Genomic DNA, 20408 nt, shown 5'->3' with positions numbered 1-20408 from the left:
CCCACCAGCACCCCCCCAAAAAAGAGGCAGTTGTCATTTTAAGACACCCCGTGATGTATTGTTAGCTAATGCCTGTTAAGTCAGTTTTTGGAAACACAGAAGTTTGTAAAATCAACAACATCTCCTGCAGAAGTATGCAGTGGAGATGATATGAAGGTGCACTAAGGCTCGTAAGTGTACATTTAGTCACCCTTGAAATATTGAAATTAAAGTTGTCCCTAAGAAAATCTATTTGATATTTATTTTAAATAGATTTTTAGTTGTAGGTGGACACAATATGTTTATTTATTTATTTTTATGTGATGCTGAGGAGCAAACCCAGTGTTTCACAGATACAAAGTGAGCACTCTACTGAGCCACAACCCCAACCCCCATTTGATATTTAAAAAAAAACAAATTGTCCCTAAGGCACAGTCCCCAACATTTTGTGTGGTAACCCTACAGAAAATTTGCATATGTTGCTCAAAAACAAACAAAAACCTTCCAAAATAATTTTTTCCCCTTTCAGAAATTAAATCATTTTAAAGTTTTGCTGTTTAGGACACTTAAGCACATTGGAAATGATTTCTGTGTGACTTTGGGCAGTCATCAGCCCATTGGGGACATTTTTTTTTGAATTTTTAATATTTATTTTTTAGTTCTCGGGGGACACAACATCTTTGTTGGTATGTGGTGCTGAGGATGGAACCCCGGCCCCACGCATGCCAGGCGAGCGCGCTACCGCCTGAGCCACATCCCCAGCCCCATTGGGGACAATTTTAAGAGTTCTTCTAACTCTTCCCTGGTCAGTATGTCTCCAGTAGTTACTAGTCTGTCATCTGAGAATGTGCTTTACTTCTCTGTTGGTGGAGGAACTTCCAGTGTCATTCAAATATATTTCCCAGGGACTATGCTGTCTCATGGGACTATTTGGCATTTGCATCCATCTCAGCTCGTAACAATTCTGTCTTTCCATAATACCTCATCTCTGACACAATTCATTGTTGCCCCCACATCCACGTCTTTCCCACAATCCTCTGTCCTGTCCCACAATTCCTTGCTTCTCCACAATCCCGTTATCTCCCACAATTCTTAGTTTCTTCCATAATTCTGTTATACCCAAAGTGCCCATCTTTCCCACAATCCTTTGTTCTGTTCCACAATTCTTTGCTTCTGTCACAATCTTCTGATCTCTCCTAATTTCTCCCACAGTCTCTGCTCTAGTCCACAATCATCTGTTGTTTCTTTTCTCCAAGAATCTGCTTCCTCTGTGTGAGAAAGAAATTGAGCAATCATTTGCCCTGGACCACAGTACCTTCTCCCAGAATCCTGTGTGTCTTCATTATCCCATGACCCCTCCCTTGTTTCTCCTGGAATTCTTTGTTCCCTTGATCTCCCACAATCCCTTGCTTCTCCCACTATTGTGTTCACATCTTTCTCCCAGAATCCTCTGCCCTGGCCCTCAAGTTCTCCTTTTCCCCAGAATTATCTGTTCTTTTATTTCTCCCACAATCCTGTTCTCACCTTCCTCTCAGAATCCTCTGACCTGACCCACCAGTCCTCCTTTCTCCCAGAATTATCTGTTCTCTTATTTCTCCAAGAATCCTCTCTCTTGACTCTCCCACAATCCCTTGCTTCTCCCACAAATCTGTTGTCACCTTCCTCCTAGAATCCTCTGCCCTGATTCACAAGTCCTTCTTTCTCCCAGAATCCTCTGTTCTGTTTCTTCTAGAACCCAATGCTTTTCCCATAATCCTGCACCTTCCTCCCAGAATCCTTTGCCATGAACCACTAGTCCTTCTTTCTCCCAGAATCCTCTGTAAACTAGATTTCCCCTAGAACCCTTTGTTTCTCCCACAATTTTGTTTTCACCTTCCTCCCAGAATCCACCAGTCCTCATTTCTCCCAGAATCCTTTTTTCTCATTTCTCCCACAACACTTTGCTTCTCCCATAATCCTGTTCTCACCTTCCTCCCAGAATTCTCTGCTCTGACCTTCAAGTCCTTCTTCTTCCCAGAATCCTGTTTTCTGTTTCTCCCACAACCTGTTACTTCTGCCAGAATCCTGTCCCTTTTATTCTCCCATATTCCTCTTCATACCTTCCAGAATCCTCTGTGCTGACCCTCAGTCCTCCTTGTTCCCACAGTCTTTTGCTTCTCCCACAATCCTTTTTCACTTTCCATCCAGCATCTTCTGCTCTAACCCATAAGTGTCTTTTCTTCCAGAATTCTCTGTTCTATTATTTCTCCCACAGCTCCTTACTTAAACCAGTATCCTGTTCTCACCTTTCTCCCAGAATCTTATATTATGACCCACAGGTAGTTCTTTCTCCCAGAATCCTATGTTCTTTTATTTGTCCCAGAACCCTTTCCTTCTCCCAGAATCCACTGTTCCCTTAATTCTCCTGCAACTCTTTACTTTTCCCATAAGCCTGTTCTCACCTTCCTCCCAGAATCTTCTGACCTGAAAGTCCTTCTTTCTCCCAGAATCCTCTGTACACTTGATTGTCCTAGATCCTTTTGCTTCTTCCACAATCCTGTTTTCACCTTCCTCCCAGAATTCTCTGCCATGAACCACCAGTACTCCTTTCTCCCACAATCCTCCGTTCTTATTTCTCCCACAGTCCCTCATTTCTCTCACCATCCTATTCTCACCTTCCTCCCAGAATTCTCTATCATAAACCACCCGTCCTTGTTTCTCCCAGAATCCTTTTTTCTTGTTTTTCCCACAATCCCTTGCTTCTCCCACAATCCTGTACTCACCTTTCTCCCAGAATTCTCTGCTCTGACCTGCAAGACCTTCTTTCTCCCACAATCCTTGTTCTCTATTTCTCCACAACCTCTTGCTTTTCCCAGAATCCTGTTTCCCTCATTCTCCCACAAGCCTGTTCTCACATTCCTCTCAGGATTCTCTGAAATGAACCACCAACCCTTCTTTCTCCCAGCATCTTCTGTTCTTATTTCTCTCACGACCCCTCTTCCTCAACAATGCTGTTCACTTGATTCTCCTACAGTCCCTCACTTCTCCCATCATCCTGTTCTCACCTTCCTCCCAGAATCCTCTGCCCTGACCTTCAAGACCTTCTTTCCCAAACAACTTTGCTTCTCCCACAATCCTTTTCTCACCTTCCTCCCAGAATCCTCTGCTCTAACCCATAAGTTGTTCTTACTCCCAGAATTCTCTGTTCTATAATTTCTCTCACAACTCCTTGCTTTGATCAAGAACTTGCTTTGATCAGAACTGTTTCCTTAAATCTCCCACAACCCTTTACTTCTCTCTCAATCCTATTCTTACCTTCCTCCCAGAATCCTCTGGGACCTGTGAGTCCTTCTTTCTCCCAGAATCCTCTGGTAGCTTGATTCTCCCTCAATCCTGTTCATACCTTCCTCCCAGAACCCTCTGTCCTGACCTACCAGTTCTTCTTTCTCCCAGAATCCTGTGTAAAATGGATTCTCCCATAATCCCTTGCATCTCCCAGAATCCTGTTCTCCCCTTCCTCCCAGAATCCTCTGCTCTGACCAGGAAGTTCTTCTTTCTCCCAGAATCCTCTGCTCTCTCAAATCTCCCACAATCCTCTGCATCTCCAAGAATCCTGCTCTTGCCTTCCTCCCAGAATCCTCTGCTCTGACCCAGAGGTCCTTCTTTCTCCCAGAATCCTGTTCTCACCTTCCTCCCAGAATCCTCTGCTCTGACCCAGAAGTCCTTCTTTCTCCCAGAATCCTGTTCTCTTGAATCTCCCACAGTCCCTTGTGTCTCCCATCATCCTGTTCTCCCCTTCCTCCCAGAATCCTCCGCTCTGACACAGAAGTCCTCCTTTCTCCCAGAATTCTGTTCTCTAGAATCTCCCACAATCCCTTGCATCTCCCAGAATCCTGTTCAAATCCTGTTCTCCCCTTCCTCCCAGAATCCTCTGCCCAGAGCCACAAGTCCTTCTTTCTCCCAGAATCCTCTGTTCTCTCAAACCTCCCACAATCCCTTGCATCTCCCAGAATCATGTTCAAATCCTGTTCTCCCCTTCCTCCCAGAATCCTCTGCCCAGAGCCGCAAGTCCTTCTTTCTCCCAGAATCCTCTGTTCTCTCAAATCTCCCACAATCCCTTGCGTCTCCCAGAATCCTTTTCAAATCCTGTTCTCCCCTTCCTCCCAGAATCCTCTGCTCTGACCCGGATGTCCTTCTTTCTCCCAGAATCCTCTGTTCTCTCAAATCTCCCATAATCCCTTGTGTCTCCCAGAATCCTTTTCAAATCCTGCTCTCCCCTTCCTCCCAGAATCCTCTGCCCAGAGCCACAAGTCCTTCTTTCTCCCAGAATCCTCTGTTCTCTCAAACCTCCCACAATCCCTTGCGTCTCCCAGAATCATGTTCAAATCCTGTTCTCCCCTTCCTCCCAGAATCCTCTGCCCAGAGCCACAAGTCCTTCTTTCTCCCAGAATCCTCTGTTCTCTCAAACCTCCCACAATCCCTTGCGTCTCCCAGAATACTTTTCAAATCCTGTTCTCCCCTTCCTCCCGGAATCTTCTGCTCTGACCCGGATGTCCTTCTTTCTCCCAGAATTCTCTGTTCTCTAGAATCTCCTACATTCCTTGTGTCTCCCAGAATCCTGTTCAAATCCTGCTCTCCCCTTCCTCCCAGAATCCTCTGCCCAGAGCCACAAGTCCTTCTTTCTCCCAGAATCCTCTGTTCTCTCAAATCTCCCATAATCCCTTGCGTCTCCCAGAATCCTTTTCAAATCCTGCTCTCCCCTTCCTCCCAGAATCCTCTGCCCAGAGCCGCAAGTCCTTCTTTCTCCCAGAATCCTCTGTTCTCTCAAATCTCCCACAATCCCTTGCGTCTCCCAGAATCCTTTTCAAATCCTGTTCTCCCCTTCCTCCCGGAATCTTCTGCTCTGACCCGGATGTCCTTCTTTCTCCCAGAATTCTGTTCTCTAGAATCTCCCACAATCCCTTGTGTCTCCCAGAATCCTGTTCAAATCCTGTTCTCCCCTTCCTCCCAGAATCCTCTGCCCAGAGCCACAAGTCCTTCTTTCTCCCAGAATCCTCTGTTCTCTCAAACCTCCCACAATCCCTTGCGTCTCCCAGAATCCTTTTCAAATCCTGTTCTCTCCTTCCTCCCAGAATCCTCTACTCTGACCTGGATGTCCTTCTTTCCCCCAGAATTCTCTGTTCTCTAGAATCTCCCACAATCCCTTGTGTCATCCAGAATCCTTTTCTCCCCTTCCTCCCAAAATCCTCTGCTCAGAGCCGCAAGTCCTTTCCCCCAGAATTCTCTGTTCTCTAGAATCTCCCACAATCCCTTGTGTCTCCCAGAATCCTGTTCAAATCCTGTTCTCACCTTCCTCCCAGAATCCTCTGCTCAGAGGCGCAGGTCCTTCTTTCTCCCAGAATCCTCTGTCCTCTCAAATCTCACAATCCTTTGTCTCCCCCAGAATCCTGTTCTCGCCTCCCTCCCAGAATCCTCTGCTCTGACCCAGAAGTCCTTCTTTCTCCCAGAATTCTGTTCTCTCAAATCTCCCACAATCCCTTGCATCTCCCCGAATTTTTTTTAAAAGTATTTTAGTTTTCGGAGGACACAACATCTTTGTATGTGGTGCTGAGGGGGGCTGCACGCATGCAAGGCGAGCGCGCTACCGATTGAGCCACATCCCAGCCCAAAGGTTAACCGCCCCCAAATCTTGTTCACGCCTTCCTCCCAGAATTTTTTTAAAAACTTTTTTAGTTGTAGATGGACGTAACACATTTGTTTTTATTCGTTTGTATATGGTGCTGAGGCTCAAACCCAGTGCCTCACACATGCTAGATGAACGCTCTACCACCACTGAGCTATAACCTCAGCGCCCCCTCCCAGAATCTTCTGCTCAGATCGGCAAGTCCTTCTTTCTCCCAGAGTCTTCTGTACAAAAGAGTCTCCCAGAACCCCTTGCATGTCCCAGAATCTTGTTCTCACCCTCCTCCCAGAATCCTCTGCTGGGACTAGCAAGTCCTTCTTTCTCCAAGAATTTTTTTTTTTTAAGAAGTCTTTTATTTTTTGTAGTTGTACACAATCACTGTATTTTATTTTTATGTGGTGCTGAGAATCAAACCCAGGACCTTGCACGTGTAAGGTGAGTGCTCTACCACTGAACCACATCCCCAGCCCCCCTCTGTTCTCTTGAATCTCCCACAATCCCTTATGTCTTCCAGAATCTAGTTCTCACCTTCCTCCCAGAATCCTCTGCTCTGACTGGCAAGTCATCCTTTCCCCCAGAATTCTGTTCTCTTGAATCTCCCACAATCCCTTGCCTCTCCCAAAATCCTCTGCCATAACCCACCAGTCCTTCCTCCCAGACTACTCTGGTTACTTGATTCTCCCATAATCCCACACTTCTCCCAGAATTGTCTGCTCATTTACTTCTCCTACAACCTTATTCTCACTTTTCTCCCTGAATCTTCTGACCTGACTGCAAGTCCTTCTCCCAGAATCCTTTTCTTCTCCCACCACCCCTTGCTTGTTCCAGAAGCCTGTTTCCTTCATTCTCCCACAATCCTGTTTGTGCTTCCTCCCAGAATCCTCTGCTATGACTGCCAGTCTTTCTCCCAGAATCCTCCGGTAGCTTGATTCTCCCATAATCCTATGCTTCTACCAGAAGCCTCTACCCCTTTCTCCCAGAATCCTCCAGTGACTGCAAGTCCTTTCTCCCCAAACCCTCTGTTCACTTGGTACTCCCACAAGTCAGCTCACCTTTCTCCCAGAGTCCTTTGCTCCCTCCTGATTCCTTGGTTTTCCCATAATCCTCTGTTCTCTCCCCCAGTGCCTTGTTTCTCCTACAATCCCATAATTCTGTTTCTTGAAGTTTTTTTAAACAATATTTTGCCTCCCCCATTGTTTCTCCACAATTCCTCCCCCCAATTCCATTTTCTCAAATCTTCTCCTAAATTTGCATTTTTTCTTAATATTTTTAGGTGTAACTGAACATTTTTTTATTTTTATGAGGTGCTGAGGGTCCAAGGTAGGGCCTCACATGTGCTAGGCAAGTGCGCTACCACTGAGCCACAATCCCAGTCCTCTCTGCCACAATTTCTGTTTCCCTGAAATTCTCATTTTCCTCTTAACTCTTTCATTTTTTCTCATCTTTTCTCTCCCTCACAATTTCCATCTTTCTCAACATAACCACCCCTCCATTTTCTCCCACAATTATTTTCCACTGTTTTGAGAAAACAAACCTGAAAGCCCAAATGGATGTCATTTAACCTTTCCTACGTGTGTATGTGGATTTTAAATAATGTATCACAACAAAGGCCTGCTGATACATGAAATTTAAAAAAATTAAAAAGCTTTCCAAAACTAAATGAATATTCTCAGGCCACTACTTTCAAGAGAACACACACCAAAATCCCTCTCCTTTCTGCTTCCACCTCTTTGACTTTCTTTCACAGTTTAAGAGGAGCCCATTGATTCATTCAAAGGACAATAGCAATAAGTGAGGGAGTGAGGTGCTTTTAGATTGGTTGAGGCTTATTTCTGGCAACTCAGAAAGCTGTAGTGGTGAAGGTGGGTGCCTCGAGAGTGGTAGGAAAGCAGGGAGAACTTTGACCCCTTTCTAATACAAGGTGAGCAAAGCTTCCAGCAGGAGATATTGGAGAACTCGGAGGTTGCCTTCAAGGCCCTTTCTTTTCACTGCTTCTGAAAAAACATCATGTCCATGAACTTTTCCCTTTTTCCTCAGCTACCTGCAAAATTTCTTCTCAAGCCACGGTAGGCCAATCATCTCCCCCTTGTAGGCATCTTGTGAAGCACCCTGCAGTTTTCCAGCTGCCTGTCCTCCAAGTAGTGCCTTAGAGTGCCCAAGAACTGGACATTGTGCTACTTCCCAGTGCAACCAGGGAAGCTTTCCCTGCATAGCAACCTGCTTTCCCTTCACTTCCCCCTGAGAGTAACATGTGGTGGTCCTTGGCTTGTGATTGCTAGGAGAGCATGGGAGAGAACCCACCCCAGAGCCTTGGGCTCTCTTGGGTCAGTCAGATCTAGTCTGACACCTTGAAGCATCTGGGCCCAGGTCTTGTATGCTTTTCCAAGGCTCATCCAGTGTCCAGAGCTTCAGTGCTTCTAAGGAATTCAAGACATGAAGGCACATGAAACATCCAGTATACATCCAAATCTAAGTTCTATGTGGGGCTGGGAGGTTCCCAAGAAACTTTCTGGACTTGTAAAGCTCATTAAAGGGGCCATTGACATCTTGAGGCCACTATCACTTGTATTTCCTACAGGGACTTGAGATGTTCACAGACTTTGCACCGATAGTTAAATGAGGATGTTGATGAATTCTCTAACTTCTCAGGGTATTCTCTTTGAGATCTTTAAAACTAGAAGAGAATACCCATGGAAATCCAGATCTGCTTCAAAACCCACAGCTGCAAGCACCCACGTAACTCAGACAGGGCTGGGCTTGGGTGGCTCTGTGCCAGCAATATTTGCTTCAAGAAAGTTGTCATGAATAGATATTCTTCCTCCATGAAGCCCCAGGGGAGGAATGAAAGACGAGGAAGACCTCAAAGCCATATAACCCACAGCATGTCCTGGGTGTGAGGTCACCAGGGCTTATCCTTAGCTAGACCTTGATCACAAGTCACCATGTGACACGCAGCTGAAGTCTTCCTGAAAAGGACCACAGCAATCCCACACAAGTTCTCAGAAGTCTGGGCTGTCCTCATAAAAATGTGGGCAACCCTGGTAAGAATCAACTCTTTGTCAAGTGCCACCAGTCCCTCCACCGGGAATACTCTTCTGGTACCACATGTTTGTTTCAGCAGTCTGCCCAGCTGGTTCTTGGTAACGCAGTCCAACAGCAGGTCTACCCTCGTCATCTCTGTGGGCAAACTAAACTCTCCTTAGGATTTGCCTGTAGATGTAGCCCTCCGATGTCACTACTTTCACCCACCGTTTCAATTCCTTTGCCTTTGAGCTCATGCTGGGTCCGACTTTATCTCACCTACATTCTGCTAAACTCATCTTCATCAAACCCTGGGAGGAAGATCTGAGTGCCGTTTCCTTCACAGTCCACAGTAGGTTTACATGTGTTTATATTGGAGGAATGCTGAAAATCACACTTGCCTTTTTATTTTTTAATTTTTTTTTTTTAGTTGTCAATATACCTTTATTTTGATGTGGTGCTGAGAATCAAATCCAGTGCCTCACACCTGCTAGGCAAGCACTCTTCCACTAAGACACAACCCCCAGCCCACACTTGCCTTCCTTTAAAACTGCTTGATCCCGTTTTTCTTCAGAGTAGTCTTAACTAATCCTCCCATACATGAATGCTGTATCCAAGTGATGCTGAGGCACTTACCTGACTGTATTTATCCATTCAACCTGTTTATTGAGCACCTTCTGTGTGCCAGGTGTTGACATTAGGGACATTGTGATAACTCAAATTTCCTGTCCAGAGACACTCCGTTCTAGTGGCAAAGACAGTGAGAAAAATTCAAATAAACACTTAGCAGGAAGAGGGTCGCAGAGTGGTTTCGGATAGGCTGACCCTGAAGGGTGTCTGAGGAAAAGGTAACATTTGAGCTGAGATTTGAATTTAGTGTAAACTAGAGATTTTCAGGCAGAGAGAGAGGGGGGGGGAGGGAGGGAGGGAGATGCAAGACACTAGGGCAGGGTCAAGCTGGGAGGGGGGAGGAGGGAGAGAGAATGAATGAATGAACGTAGTGTGCCTGCATTCATTTGTGGGTGAGGAGACCGACCCAAGGGGAGGCTGCAGAGATCAGCAAGGCCCATTGATGGGGGGCCTGAAGGCTTTTATCAAGGACACTCACTTCCACGTCGAGTTGAGGAGGTCACACATCGCATCTTCCACATCAGTATGGAAGCAGACACTCCTGGAGTATGTATGGGATGAAAGGATAATTGTGCCATTTGTGGCAAAGGGTCCCCCCACCACAAATGTGGGAGGTGTGCTCGTGGAATGATGAAACAAACCTTTAAATTGTTGGGGAGGGGAGGGGCAATGATTCCACGTGGATTCAGTGAGCAGCTCTCCTCCCTCAGCACCTCCCTCCACCAATGGGAAACTTCCTTTCTTTTGATGGTGGGAACAGAAAGAGCCATCAGAACCCAGTATGCAACAGTCCATGCCTGGTCAAACTTTGTTTGCTTAGGGCCTTGCTTTGGCCGAGACTGGCTTTGAACTTGCGATCCTCCTGCCTCAGCCTCCCAAGCTGCTGGGAATTCAGGCGTGCACCACCACACCTGGGTACCAGAATTTTCTTAAGGTTGACTGTAGGCAGTTTCCTGTAGCAGTTAATTATCGACTGCACTAGATGATTCTGCAGGATTTGATCCATCATTGGGAATGATTTGATGATATGAAGATGAACTGTACCGTAGCTTTGTTTTTTCTTCCTCCTCCAGACCAAACACTAAGACATTTCATTTGTGCACTCTTGGCGTGTTGCCGAGTCCCAAGAGCATTTTCTGCAGCTGGAGGAAAAACCTTCAAGGATGTAGGTGCCATCAGAATCTTGTCTCTTTTCCTCTCCAGGTTCTGATGCCAGCACCGTTGAAATCCATACTGCAAGTGGGTCCCGCAAGGAAAATGACGTTGATATAGCTCACCCAACTCAAGGACACCTGTGAAGGGATGGGACTTGGGTCTGGACTCTGTAGTCCTGAGGCTGTACACATCCCTTGTTCTCTAGAAGTGCGTCCTTGCTGTCCCCTCACTGCATGGTCAAAGCATGGCATCTCTTAAGTCCCACTCTTATTACTGTGTTAGAGCTTCCTTCCGAGAATCCTCTTCATGCCAGGAGACGCCATTCCACACGGACGGGCTTGGGAATGGAAGGATTCCTTCTACACCACTCTGCCTAGTTGGCATTAATAGTTCTGAGGCTGGCTGTAATGTGAAGTGCAAGATCCACGTCTTTGGGGAAGTAGTTACATAAAATAAAGTAATTGTGACTGAGCCCCCAGTCCGACTTGGATTCTATCCAAACAATATACCCAACAGATGCTCTTCCTGCCAGTATGAGGGATGCGAAAGAGCAGCAGAGTAGAGGACCATAGAGCTGCACGCCATAGCTTTGATCCCCAAATTCCCATGTCATATTGAAAACTGAGATTGAGGAATCCATGGAACCTGACCTGTACTTACAGCATTGCCTACATCTCCACCTTTACCATCAGTTAAAATGTCATCCATCAATTATTTATCTAGAAAAGACACTATTTTCCAAAGATGCTGTAGACATGTGTCCCATGGGACCTCCCTTTGTATCTAGGACTCCCTTTCATTCTAGAAAAGCTGTCCAGGTTTTGGAGTCACAAAGCTGCAGGTGGACTCAGAGTTCACTGCGACCTCAGGGATCTCAGGGCAATTTCTGTTGCATCTCCTAAGGGAAGAGGGACCTGCACACCTTGACCAAAAGTCCGGAGGGGTAGAGGTGTGAAGGAGGTTTGTATTTCCTGGGGGGCAACTGTGTGGTTATGTCAGTCGACTGTGTTTACCTCCATGGCATTGGCCCCACAGACTGATTTTGGCTGCTTCTCTCTGTGCAGCCCCCGACCTGATGCTCCAGTTCTTAGAGCTGCCAAGTACCCTTCTCATTCATTCTCGTTGGCACATTAGGTTCTGCAGCTTGCAAGTAAGAACCCCGACTGGCCCGCTTACCCAGTTACAAGTCCTCCTCCTAGCTGGTGCGGCAAGCAGCCAGCTGACACTCCCAGCATGGTGGTTCTGATGAGCTCAGATGAGGACAAGTGGAGACTTCCTCCCATCCTGGCTGCTTACCAGATGGAAGAAAGAACACTCGAGATATGACTTCAGGAAACACAGAAATGCAGAGACAACAGCAGGCAGAAAAATAACAACGTTGGTTTCGAGCCCTTTCCCTATGAGGCTGGAGGCATGTCCCTTTGCTGTTTTGTTGTTAAGATGCCAGGTGCTACAGTAGGGAGGCTAGGGGAAACGATCCAGGGAAACAGCCATGCTGGTGAGGATAGGAGATATACTTCCAGGAGGGAAGTTCTTGGGGTGAGAGGGAATTGGGACCTGGAACCAAGGGGCTGGGTGGTCTGTGAGGAGACCATGACAGAGGCAGAGCTGGGAGTGGAACTGGTGGGGGGGAGATGAGGCGGTACCCCTCAGATAGCGTCCACTGGATTTTAAGCGGGCCAGTTTATTAGCCCATTTATTTACTACCATGAAAAAAAATTTGTAGTTAGGTTGGGTGCAGTGCTGCCCACCTGTCATTCCTGAGGTAGGAGAATCACAAATTCCAGGCCAGCCTGGTCAACCCTGCAAGACCCTGTCTCAAAATAAAGGGTAAAAGGGCTTGAGGAGCCGCCCCTGGGCTCAATCCCCAGTTAAAACCAAACAAAACCATTAGCAGTTGGCTCCTTCCCCTAATTTCACGGAACACATCAATATCAACGTCTACAGTTGTGTAGCTACAACACAATCTAGATACCCTGCCATTTTCCTCGGCAGTCTGAGTGTCTGAGGATAACTCTCTTCCTGACCAACCACCCATTCTCCAGAGAACCAACTTCAAATTTTAGCACACAAGTTCTTCCATTTCCACCCTCCCTACAGTCTAGTCTGCAGTGGGCCCTCGTCCTGTTGACAGTATGATCCAGGCAGGCTGCTGTGCTCTGGGCTGGTTTACCCAAACTGTCGATGAGATGCTTCACAGAGCACCCAGACTAAGGGGGAAAAAAAAATTAGTTCATTCAAATCTGGATTCTTACATAGACGGGCATAAGACTAGCTCCACTCCTTCTTCCCCCTTCTCCCACACTCCACAAAGTGACACCAAGCTACAGAAATCAAGATTCGGCATGCAAAGGTGCCTGGGACAGTTTCTGTGATCGCGAAGGCTGTCCGTAAATATCTTTTAACAATGGCACTCACATGGGAGGGGGGTTCTAGCCCACACATACAGGGGATTTTAGCCCAGATCACAGGGATCCACGTGGTCTTGCTGCCAACCAGCATCCCACTTCAGTCAGTCCCCGATCAGCTTCTCTGTGCAAGCCCAGCTCATCTGGCCTGTGTTTCTCTTGGGTCCACGGCAGCTGAGGGCTGGTCCTCAGACACCAGGTCTGGCCTGGTCCAGAACACTGCTACATCCTGGCCTTCAGACACCCCCACCCCAGTTAAGGGGCAATCCTGGGAAGAGGCAGTTATTCCCATAAAAGACAGAATTCTGTATCCATTGATCAGTGTCAATGTGAGTTACCCAGACAGACGGAGAAACCACAGGCACCCAGATCGCTAATATCAAAATAGAGCAATTTATTCAAGACACTGAATATGATGTCGATTCTCTCTTGAAACAAATGAGCTATGACACACAAGGTGATTTTTTTCTTTCCCAAGAGCGTGAGGAGTGAGTGGCGGGGAGTAGAGAAAATGGGGGACAGATATCGTTGAACAGAATCTGGAAAATGCTGACGGAGAACCACGTCTGGCTGTACGTCTGACACAGACAATAAAAACTGCAGAAGCCAGAATCTAAAACTTCAGTGAGTGGTGGAAGAAACATTTCTGCATTTGACAAGAAACACAATGAAGAAAAGAGCAGGAACAAGAGGTTAAAAAAAGGAGAAAAATAACAAGGAAAAATGCAGATCTTTACGTTGGACAAAGTGCACTTCACTTGGCTCCATGATCTATTTTTGGAAAGAACAAAAAGTCAAGTACTACGGTGTGGAGTGGAGTCGGAGCATCAAACCCTGCAACGTCCATCTGGCCCTTCCAGGCCCCCGTGGGGCAGCTCTCGCCTCCCAGGTAGATGCTGGACATGGCTCTTGGTCACTTTGAACCCCACCAAAGATTCCAAAGAGGATTACTGAATTATGTCTGCTTTCAAGGTTAGATTTGGTCACTAAGACTTAAGCATTCCTCACAATTAAGAGCTGTAAACAACGTAGAACAGTAATTGCAGGATACACGGGCCACCCCTTGACTACAAGGATGAAACTAATGGCGCTCTGGCAGGAAGGTGAACAATGGTCTGTAGACATGGAGGTTCCACAAATTGCTGTCGACCATGGTGTTCTGTGGATGGGGGATGGACTTCAGGGGCACAAGATGCATGCCCCCGTCTGGTCCCCTGGTAGCCCATGCTAAGAGGCTAGTTGTGAAGCAGGAAGGTGGGCAGGCTGCTTTGTCCTCCTCAAGCTCCCTCCTGGGCAGGAACTTGTCACCAGGCAGCAGCCCTCAGCTCCAACCTAACAATTCTGATGAGGCTCACATTTATCGAGGGGCTAATGAGACCCTGGCTACTGACATCCATGTGCAGATTGTCTAGTGAGTCCCCGACATAGCCCATGGCAGTAGAGGGCTTGTCCAAGGAGCCATATCCCAGGAATGGGCTAACTTTGGACAGCTGGTATTCTGTAGAGAGAAACATTTTTACTTGGGGAACAGTAAAGATAGTGTTTATCTAGATCCCCAAAATCTGCACCCCAAACCTAATGCATCTTCAGGGCAGGAGATTATCAACCTACTGGGGGACACCTGCTCTGTTCAATGATGACCCATGCAACTTTGGCTTTCTTTGCTGAGTATTTAGGTACCACAGCTGCAACACAACACTCAATAACAGGAGCACCTCTTGGTCTTTTTGGGCTTGCAAAATTCACATACTAAAGTGGAGGCGAATTCACGGTCTGAGAAGGATTAATGCACTCTGGTATCTGCAGATGGCCTCTGAGCATGCTCAATCGTATAGATAGCCCCTGCTCTTCCACGAAGGGTGACTTTTGGCTCCATGGAGAGATGCATCCGTCTGAGTTACACCCTGTTTCAGCTATAGGAACACACAGCTGTCTGAAATCAGCCCCCTAGGCTTCTCCATAGCCTCACCAACACTTCCTGCCCTTCCCTATGCCCACAGGAAAACCAGAGAGAAGAGGCCCCGTGTTTCCATCTGTTCCCCCATTGCTAATTTAAAATCAGTGTTAAGTTGTGATGAGGGTGCTACAGTCACCTGATCCCACGACAGCAAACCTTGCTAGGAACACAAAAACTGGTTTAATTTTTTAAAAAATAGTAAAGACCCATTTTAAAAACAAAAGCAACAAGTAGTCCCCACCCTTTTTCTAGCCTCTTGTGAAAGAAGGGATAAAGCCGGTAGAAGTGGTTAGTAACATTCTACGTAGGTAATGATTCACCTTCGGGAATGACAGTCTTTCTTCCCTGTTATTTTGTGTCTTCTCTAGACCGAGGTACGCTCTGGGGAGCCTTCAGGTCTACTTTGCAAGTACTTTCCCAGTGTGTGCTCTTGGTGAAGTGAACACTGGAAGCTATGTTTCTGGGGAAAAGGCGTAGGTGACAGCAGAGGCCGGCTGACGCGCAGGACCATCCGTGCGTCTTCCACCCAAGGTCTTCCTAATGCTTTCCACACAGCTGACGGAAAGGGGTGAGACACCTCGGGCTGCCAGTGACGTCTGACATTTTTTTTTTTCCTTTTTAAATATGAATCAAAGCTCTATGTGTGATGGCCATTTTAGGATTTTAAAATCGTTTAAACATAAAAATATTTTTTTTTTTTTCAAAAATACTCCAGGCTCTTTCTCTTATAAGTCATTTTTTTTTTTTCTCCTGTAAAAAGTCCCCCTCCCTGCCTTCTTACATAAAGCACTTATTTAATGCGCCAAAAGTGCCCTTGAGACCTAAGATGTGGAGCAGCTATGGGAGAGCAGAGGGGAGCGGGGCAGTGGACGGGTGGGGAGAGAGCTGTCCATCCAGGCTTTCCCCATCACGTCACCCTGTCCACTGGCCGCGTCTGTGTGTGTGTGTGTGTGTGGGGGGGATGTAAAGGGAGACGGGGACATGTAAAGGGAGACGGGACCAAAGCGGAATGGCGCAGGGGGCAAGGACATGACCCAGGGGGAAAGAAGCCACGAACCCCAGACAGTTTCCATCTCACGTGGAAGGCCCTGGACCACAGAACTCCAGTGGACAGAAAAACCACCCAACAAACCAGGTTCTAGAAAACAGAGCTGGGGGGACAAAGTCGCGCGCTTCATCAGTCCAGATGGTCTTCGAGCAGCCTTTGTGGGAGCAACGTGGTGTCCAAATTGACTGGGGGGACCCTAAGGAGGCGGTCCCCACCTTTTGGTTGATCACAGCATTCTTTTTTTTTTTGGCACAGCTTTTTGACTACCCCCTTCCCATTAAGCCACGAGAGCCCACTCCGGAGGGAAACCGAACCTGTGCCGTCCCTGGCTCCCACGGCCTGGGCGGGACCTTCCCCACGGGCTCTCGGTCTGCTTCTGATTACGAGAAAGAGAGACTCCTGTGGCCAGGGACAAGTGGATTTCGAAGTACACTCTAACGCAAGTCAAGCTCGAACACGGCTGGAGCGGGTGGATGGGGGAGAGCGGCGACCCCGCGCACCCACTGCTGGTCCGTCAGCGTCTTTCCTCTCCTCTCCAAGGTTCTGTGCGTTTACTTCCGCAGATCTAACACACACACCTGGAAGGAAAGACAAAGCGCCTGTGAACTTCCGAAACAGCACGCAGATGCCACCAGAAACCTCAATTCTACCACAAGCCCTGGCTTCCCCCAGTTCCTTTCGTAGCTTGATTCTCTCGTCACCTTTTGTATCTCCCACTCGCCTGCCTTCTCATTCCTCCCGTAATCCCTTGCATATTCCACAACCGTGTTCTCACCTTCCTTCCAGAATCCCCTGCACTAACCTCCAAGCCCTCCTTTATCCCAGAATCCTGTTTTCTTGAATCTCCCACAATCCCTTGCTTCTCTCAATGCTGTTCTCACCTCTCCCAGAATCCTTTGCTCTGGCCCACAAGTCCTTTTCCCCAGAATCCTCTGTTCTCTTGAATCTCCCAAAATCCTTTGCTCCTCCCAGAACTCTGTTCTTGCCTTCCTCCCAGAATCCTTTGCTCTGACCTGTGAGTCCTTTTCTCCCAGAATCCGGTTCTCTCAAATCCCCCACAATCCCTTGCCTTTCCCTATAATTCTCTTCTCACCTTCTTCCCAGAAACCCCTGCTCTGGCCAGCTAGTTCTCCTTACTCCCAGAAGCCTGTTCTCCTTCCTCCCACAACCCCTTGCTTCTCCCAGAACCCTAAGGCTCTCAATTATACCACAATCCTGTTCATATTTTGCTCCCAGAATCAGCAGTGACACAGAGCCCTTCTTTCTCCCACAATCCTCTGGTAGCTGATTGTCCCATAATCCCATGCTTCTCCCACAATCCTGTCCTTAACTCTTCCAAAATTCCTTGCTTTTTCTACAATCTTCTCACCTTCTTCCCAGAAACCTCTGCCCTGACCCACTAGTCTTCTTTCACAATCCTCTTCTCCCATAATTCTTTGTTTCAACCACAATCCTTCTTTACTCCCAGAATCCTGTCATGACCCACAAAACCTTTCTCCTGGAATTCTCTGATCACTTGATTCTCCTGCAATCTCACACCTCTCCCAGAAACCAGTTCACTTATTTCTCTCACAATCTTCTACTTCTCCCACAAGCCTGTTCAGACCATCCTCCCAGAATCTTCTGGCCTGATCCCCAAGTCCTCCTTTCTCCCAGAATCCTGTCCCTTAGTTCTCCCACAATTCCTTGCTTTTCCTATAATTCTGTTCTTACCTTCCTCCCAGAATTCCCTGCTCTGACCAGCTAATCCTCTTTAATCCCAGAATCCATACAAGCTCTTTCTTTCTCCCAGAATCCTCTGGTAGCTTAATTATCCCATAATCCCATGCCTTTCCCAGTATCCTCTGTTCCTTAATTCCAACAATCCCTTGCTTTTCCTAAATTCTTACCTTCCTCCCAGAACACTCTGCTCTGACCAACTAGTCCTTCCTCCCAGAATCCTGTTCTTGCTCCTCTCACAATCCTCTGCTTTTCCCTTTAATCCTTTTACCTTCCTCCCAGAATCCTCTCCCTGCCCCACCAGTCCTTTCTCCCACAATCCTCTGGTAGCTGATTGTCCCATAATCCCATGCTTCTCCCACAATTCCTTGCTTTTCCTATAATCTTCTCACCTTCTTCCCAGAATCCTCTGCCCTGACCCACTAGTCTTCTCTCTCAATTCTCTTCTCCCATAATTCTTTTTCAACCATGATCCTCTTTTACTCCCAGAATCCTGTCATGACCCACAAAACCTTTCTCCCAGAATTCTCTGGTCACTTGATTCTCCTACAATCTCGTGCCTCTCCCAGAAACCAGTTCACTTATTTCTCAATCTTTTACTTCTCCCATAAGCCTGTTCAGACCTTCCTCCCAGAATCCTCTGCCCCAACCCCCAAGTCCTCCTTCCTCCCAGAATCAGCCGTGACACACAAGCCCTTCGTTCTCCCAGAATCCTCTGGTAGCTTGATTCTCCCACAATTCCTTGCTTTTCCTACAATCCTCTGTCCTTTTGCCCAGAATCCTCTATCCCAGACCTGCAAGTCCTTCTTTCTCCCAGAATCCTCTGCCCCAACCCCCAAATCCTTTTTTCTCCCAGAAGCCTGTCCCTTAATTCTCCCACAATTTCTTGCTTTTCCTATAATTCTGTTCTCACCTTCCTTCCAGAATCCCCTCCTCTGATCGGCTAATCCTCCTTCCTCCTACAACCCCCTGGCCTTCAATTATCCCAAATCCAGTTCACATCTTCCTCCCAGAATCAGCCATGACACACAAGCCCTTCTTTCTCCCAGAATCCTCTGGTAGCTTGATTCTCCCACAATTCCTTGCTTTCCCTACAATCTTGTTTTCACCTTTGGCCCAGAATCCTCTGCCCCGGACCGCAAGCCCTCCTTTGGCCCAGAATCCTCTGCCCCGGACCGCAAGCCCTCCTTTGGCCCAGAATCCTCTGCCCCGGACCGCAAGCCCTCCTTTGGCCCAGAATCCTCTGCCCCGGACCGCAAGCCCTCCTTTGGCCCAGAATCCTCTGCCCCGGACCGCAAGCCCTCCTTTGGCCCAGAATCCTCTGCCCCGGACCGCAAGCCCTCCTTTGGCCCAGAATCCTCTGCCCCGGACCACAAGTCCTCCTTTGGCCTAGAATCCTGTCCCTTATTCTCCCACAATTCCTTGCTTTTCCTCCAATCCTGCTCTCACCTTCCTCCCAGAATCTGCTGCTCGGATCCATTAGTCCTTTCTCCCACCATTCTTCTCCCATGATCCTTGTTTCACCCATTCCCTTCTTCCCTCCCTCCCAGAATCCTCTGTCAAGACCCCTCTCAGACTTCTTTGGTCACTTGATTCTCCCACAATTCCTTACCTCTCCCAGAATTATGTTCACTTATTCCTTTACTTCTCCCACAACCCATTTCTCCCCTTCCTTCCAGAATCCTCTATGCTGACCCCAAATACTTCCTTCACCCAGAATCCTGTTCTCCATTCCTCCTGGAACCCCTTGGTTCTCAGAATCCTCTGGCTCTTAATTTCCCCACAATCCTGTGCTCCGACCTGCAAGTCCTCCTCCTCCCAGTATCTCCTGTTCTTATTTCTCCCACTGACCCCTGGCTTCTCCCAGAATCCTGTTCCCTTGATTCTCCCAATCCAGTTCTCATTTCTCCCATAATCCCCTGCATCTCCCACAATCCTGTTCGCACCCTCCTCCCAGAACCCTCTGCTTCCACCTGCAATTCTTTTTCTCTCCCCCAGAACACAAGTCTGTGTGTGGCTCGAGAATACTGGCCAGTCTAGTTTTTTTTTTTTTTTTTAAATAAAAAAGTTTTTTGCTAAGCACTGTGGCCAACACCTGTAATCCCAGTGGCTCAGAAGGCTGAGGCAGGAGGATCCGAATTTGGAAGTCGGGAGAGCAACTTAAGCAAAGCCCTAAGCAACTTCAACCCTGGCTCACATACTTTTAAAAAGGGCTGGGATGTGCTCAGGGGTCAAGTCCCCTGGGTTCAATCCCTGTACCAATAAAAATAAAAATCACCTTCTATTGGAACAGAATCCTGAAGGGACAGACAATCTGTAGTAATAGGCCGATTTCTGAGCAGCTCATCAAGTGAATAAGATCAGTGGGGAAAGTCGAGTCAAGGACAACTTAGGAACCCACAGAGCAGCCACAGTGTGGGCACACAGACCGCACAACCCTGCCCTTGGGGAACATCTGGGGGACACGCCGACACTCAGCCAAGCAGGCAGACTCTGCCCCTGCCTTAGCGGTCAGGGCAGCCTCAAGTCCTGGAGGGAATAAAAATCTGGACATGCCACAGAAATAGAACAGGGACCCAGGGGACCTGCTGAATGGAAGGCCACCTCTTGCCACCCGCGGGGCCCAGGCTGAGGCAGGAATGCACAGCTGAGACTGAGCAAGTCTCCGAACCCTGGCACGAGGGACATTGGGGTTGGACGCTTCTGTGCTGCAGGGATGTTCTGGGCAAGGCAGGAGGTTTAACCGCATCTTGGTCTCCACCTACAAGAGGCCAGTAGCGCCCTTCCTGAAATCAGCCCTGACCCCAAAGGCTCCTGTCTACCATCTCC

General features: G+C 47.7%; 2 protein-coding genes across 5 annotated transcripts in view; one reads left to right on the top strand and one right to left on the bottom strand.

Annotated features, from left to right (window-relative positions):
* Nucleotides 1–11187, top strand: part of GPR143 (G protein-coupled receptor 143) — a 39189-nt gene extending 28002 nt beyond the window's left edge. Inside the window, exon 9 of the mRNA XM_081278300.1 lies at nucleotides 10496–11187. Within this exon, the coding sequence (XP_081134426.1) occupies nucleotides 10496–10590 (95 nt within the window). The 3' untranslated portion in view covers nucleotides 10591–11187. The remainder of the gene's footprint in view (nucleotides 1–10495) is intronic.
* A 4907-nt stretch (nucleotides 11188–16094) lies between these two features.
* The window catches only part of TBL1X (transducin beta like 1 X-linked), a 177984-nt gene continuing 173670 nt past the window's right edge, over nucleotides 16095–20408 (bottom strand). For all 4 annotated transcript variants that reach the window (XM_081276734.1, XM_081276732.1, XM_081276731.1 and 1 more), the window contains one exon: nucleotides 16095–16438. In XM_081276734.1, coding sequence (XP_081132860.1) covers nucleotides 16412–16438 — 27 coding nt within the window. In that variant the 3' untranslated portion in view covers nucleotides 16095–16411. The remainder of the gene's footprint in view (nucleotides 16439–20408) is intronic.

This window comes from Spermophilus citellus (genome assembly GCF_964194105.1).
Source record: "Spermophilus citellus genome assembly, chromosome: X".
NCBI lineage: Eukaryota > Metazoa > Chordata > Mammalia > Rodentia > Sciuridae > Spermophilus > Spermophilus citellus.
The sequence above is the reverse complement of the archived record's forward strand: the minus strand, read 5'-3'. Positions and strand labels throughout refer to the sequence as shown.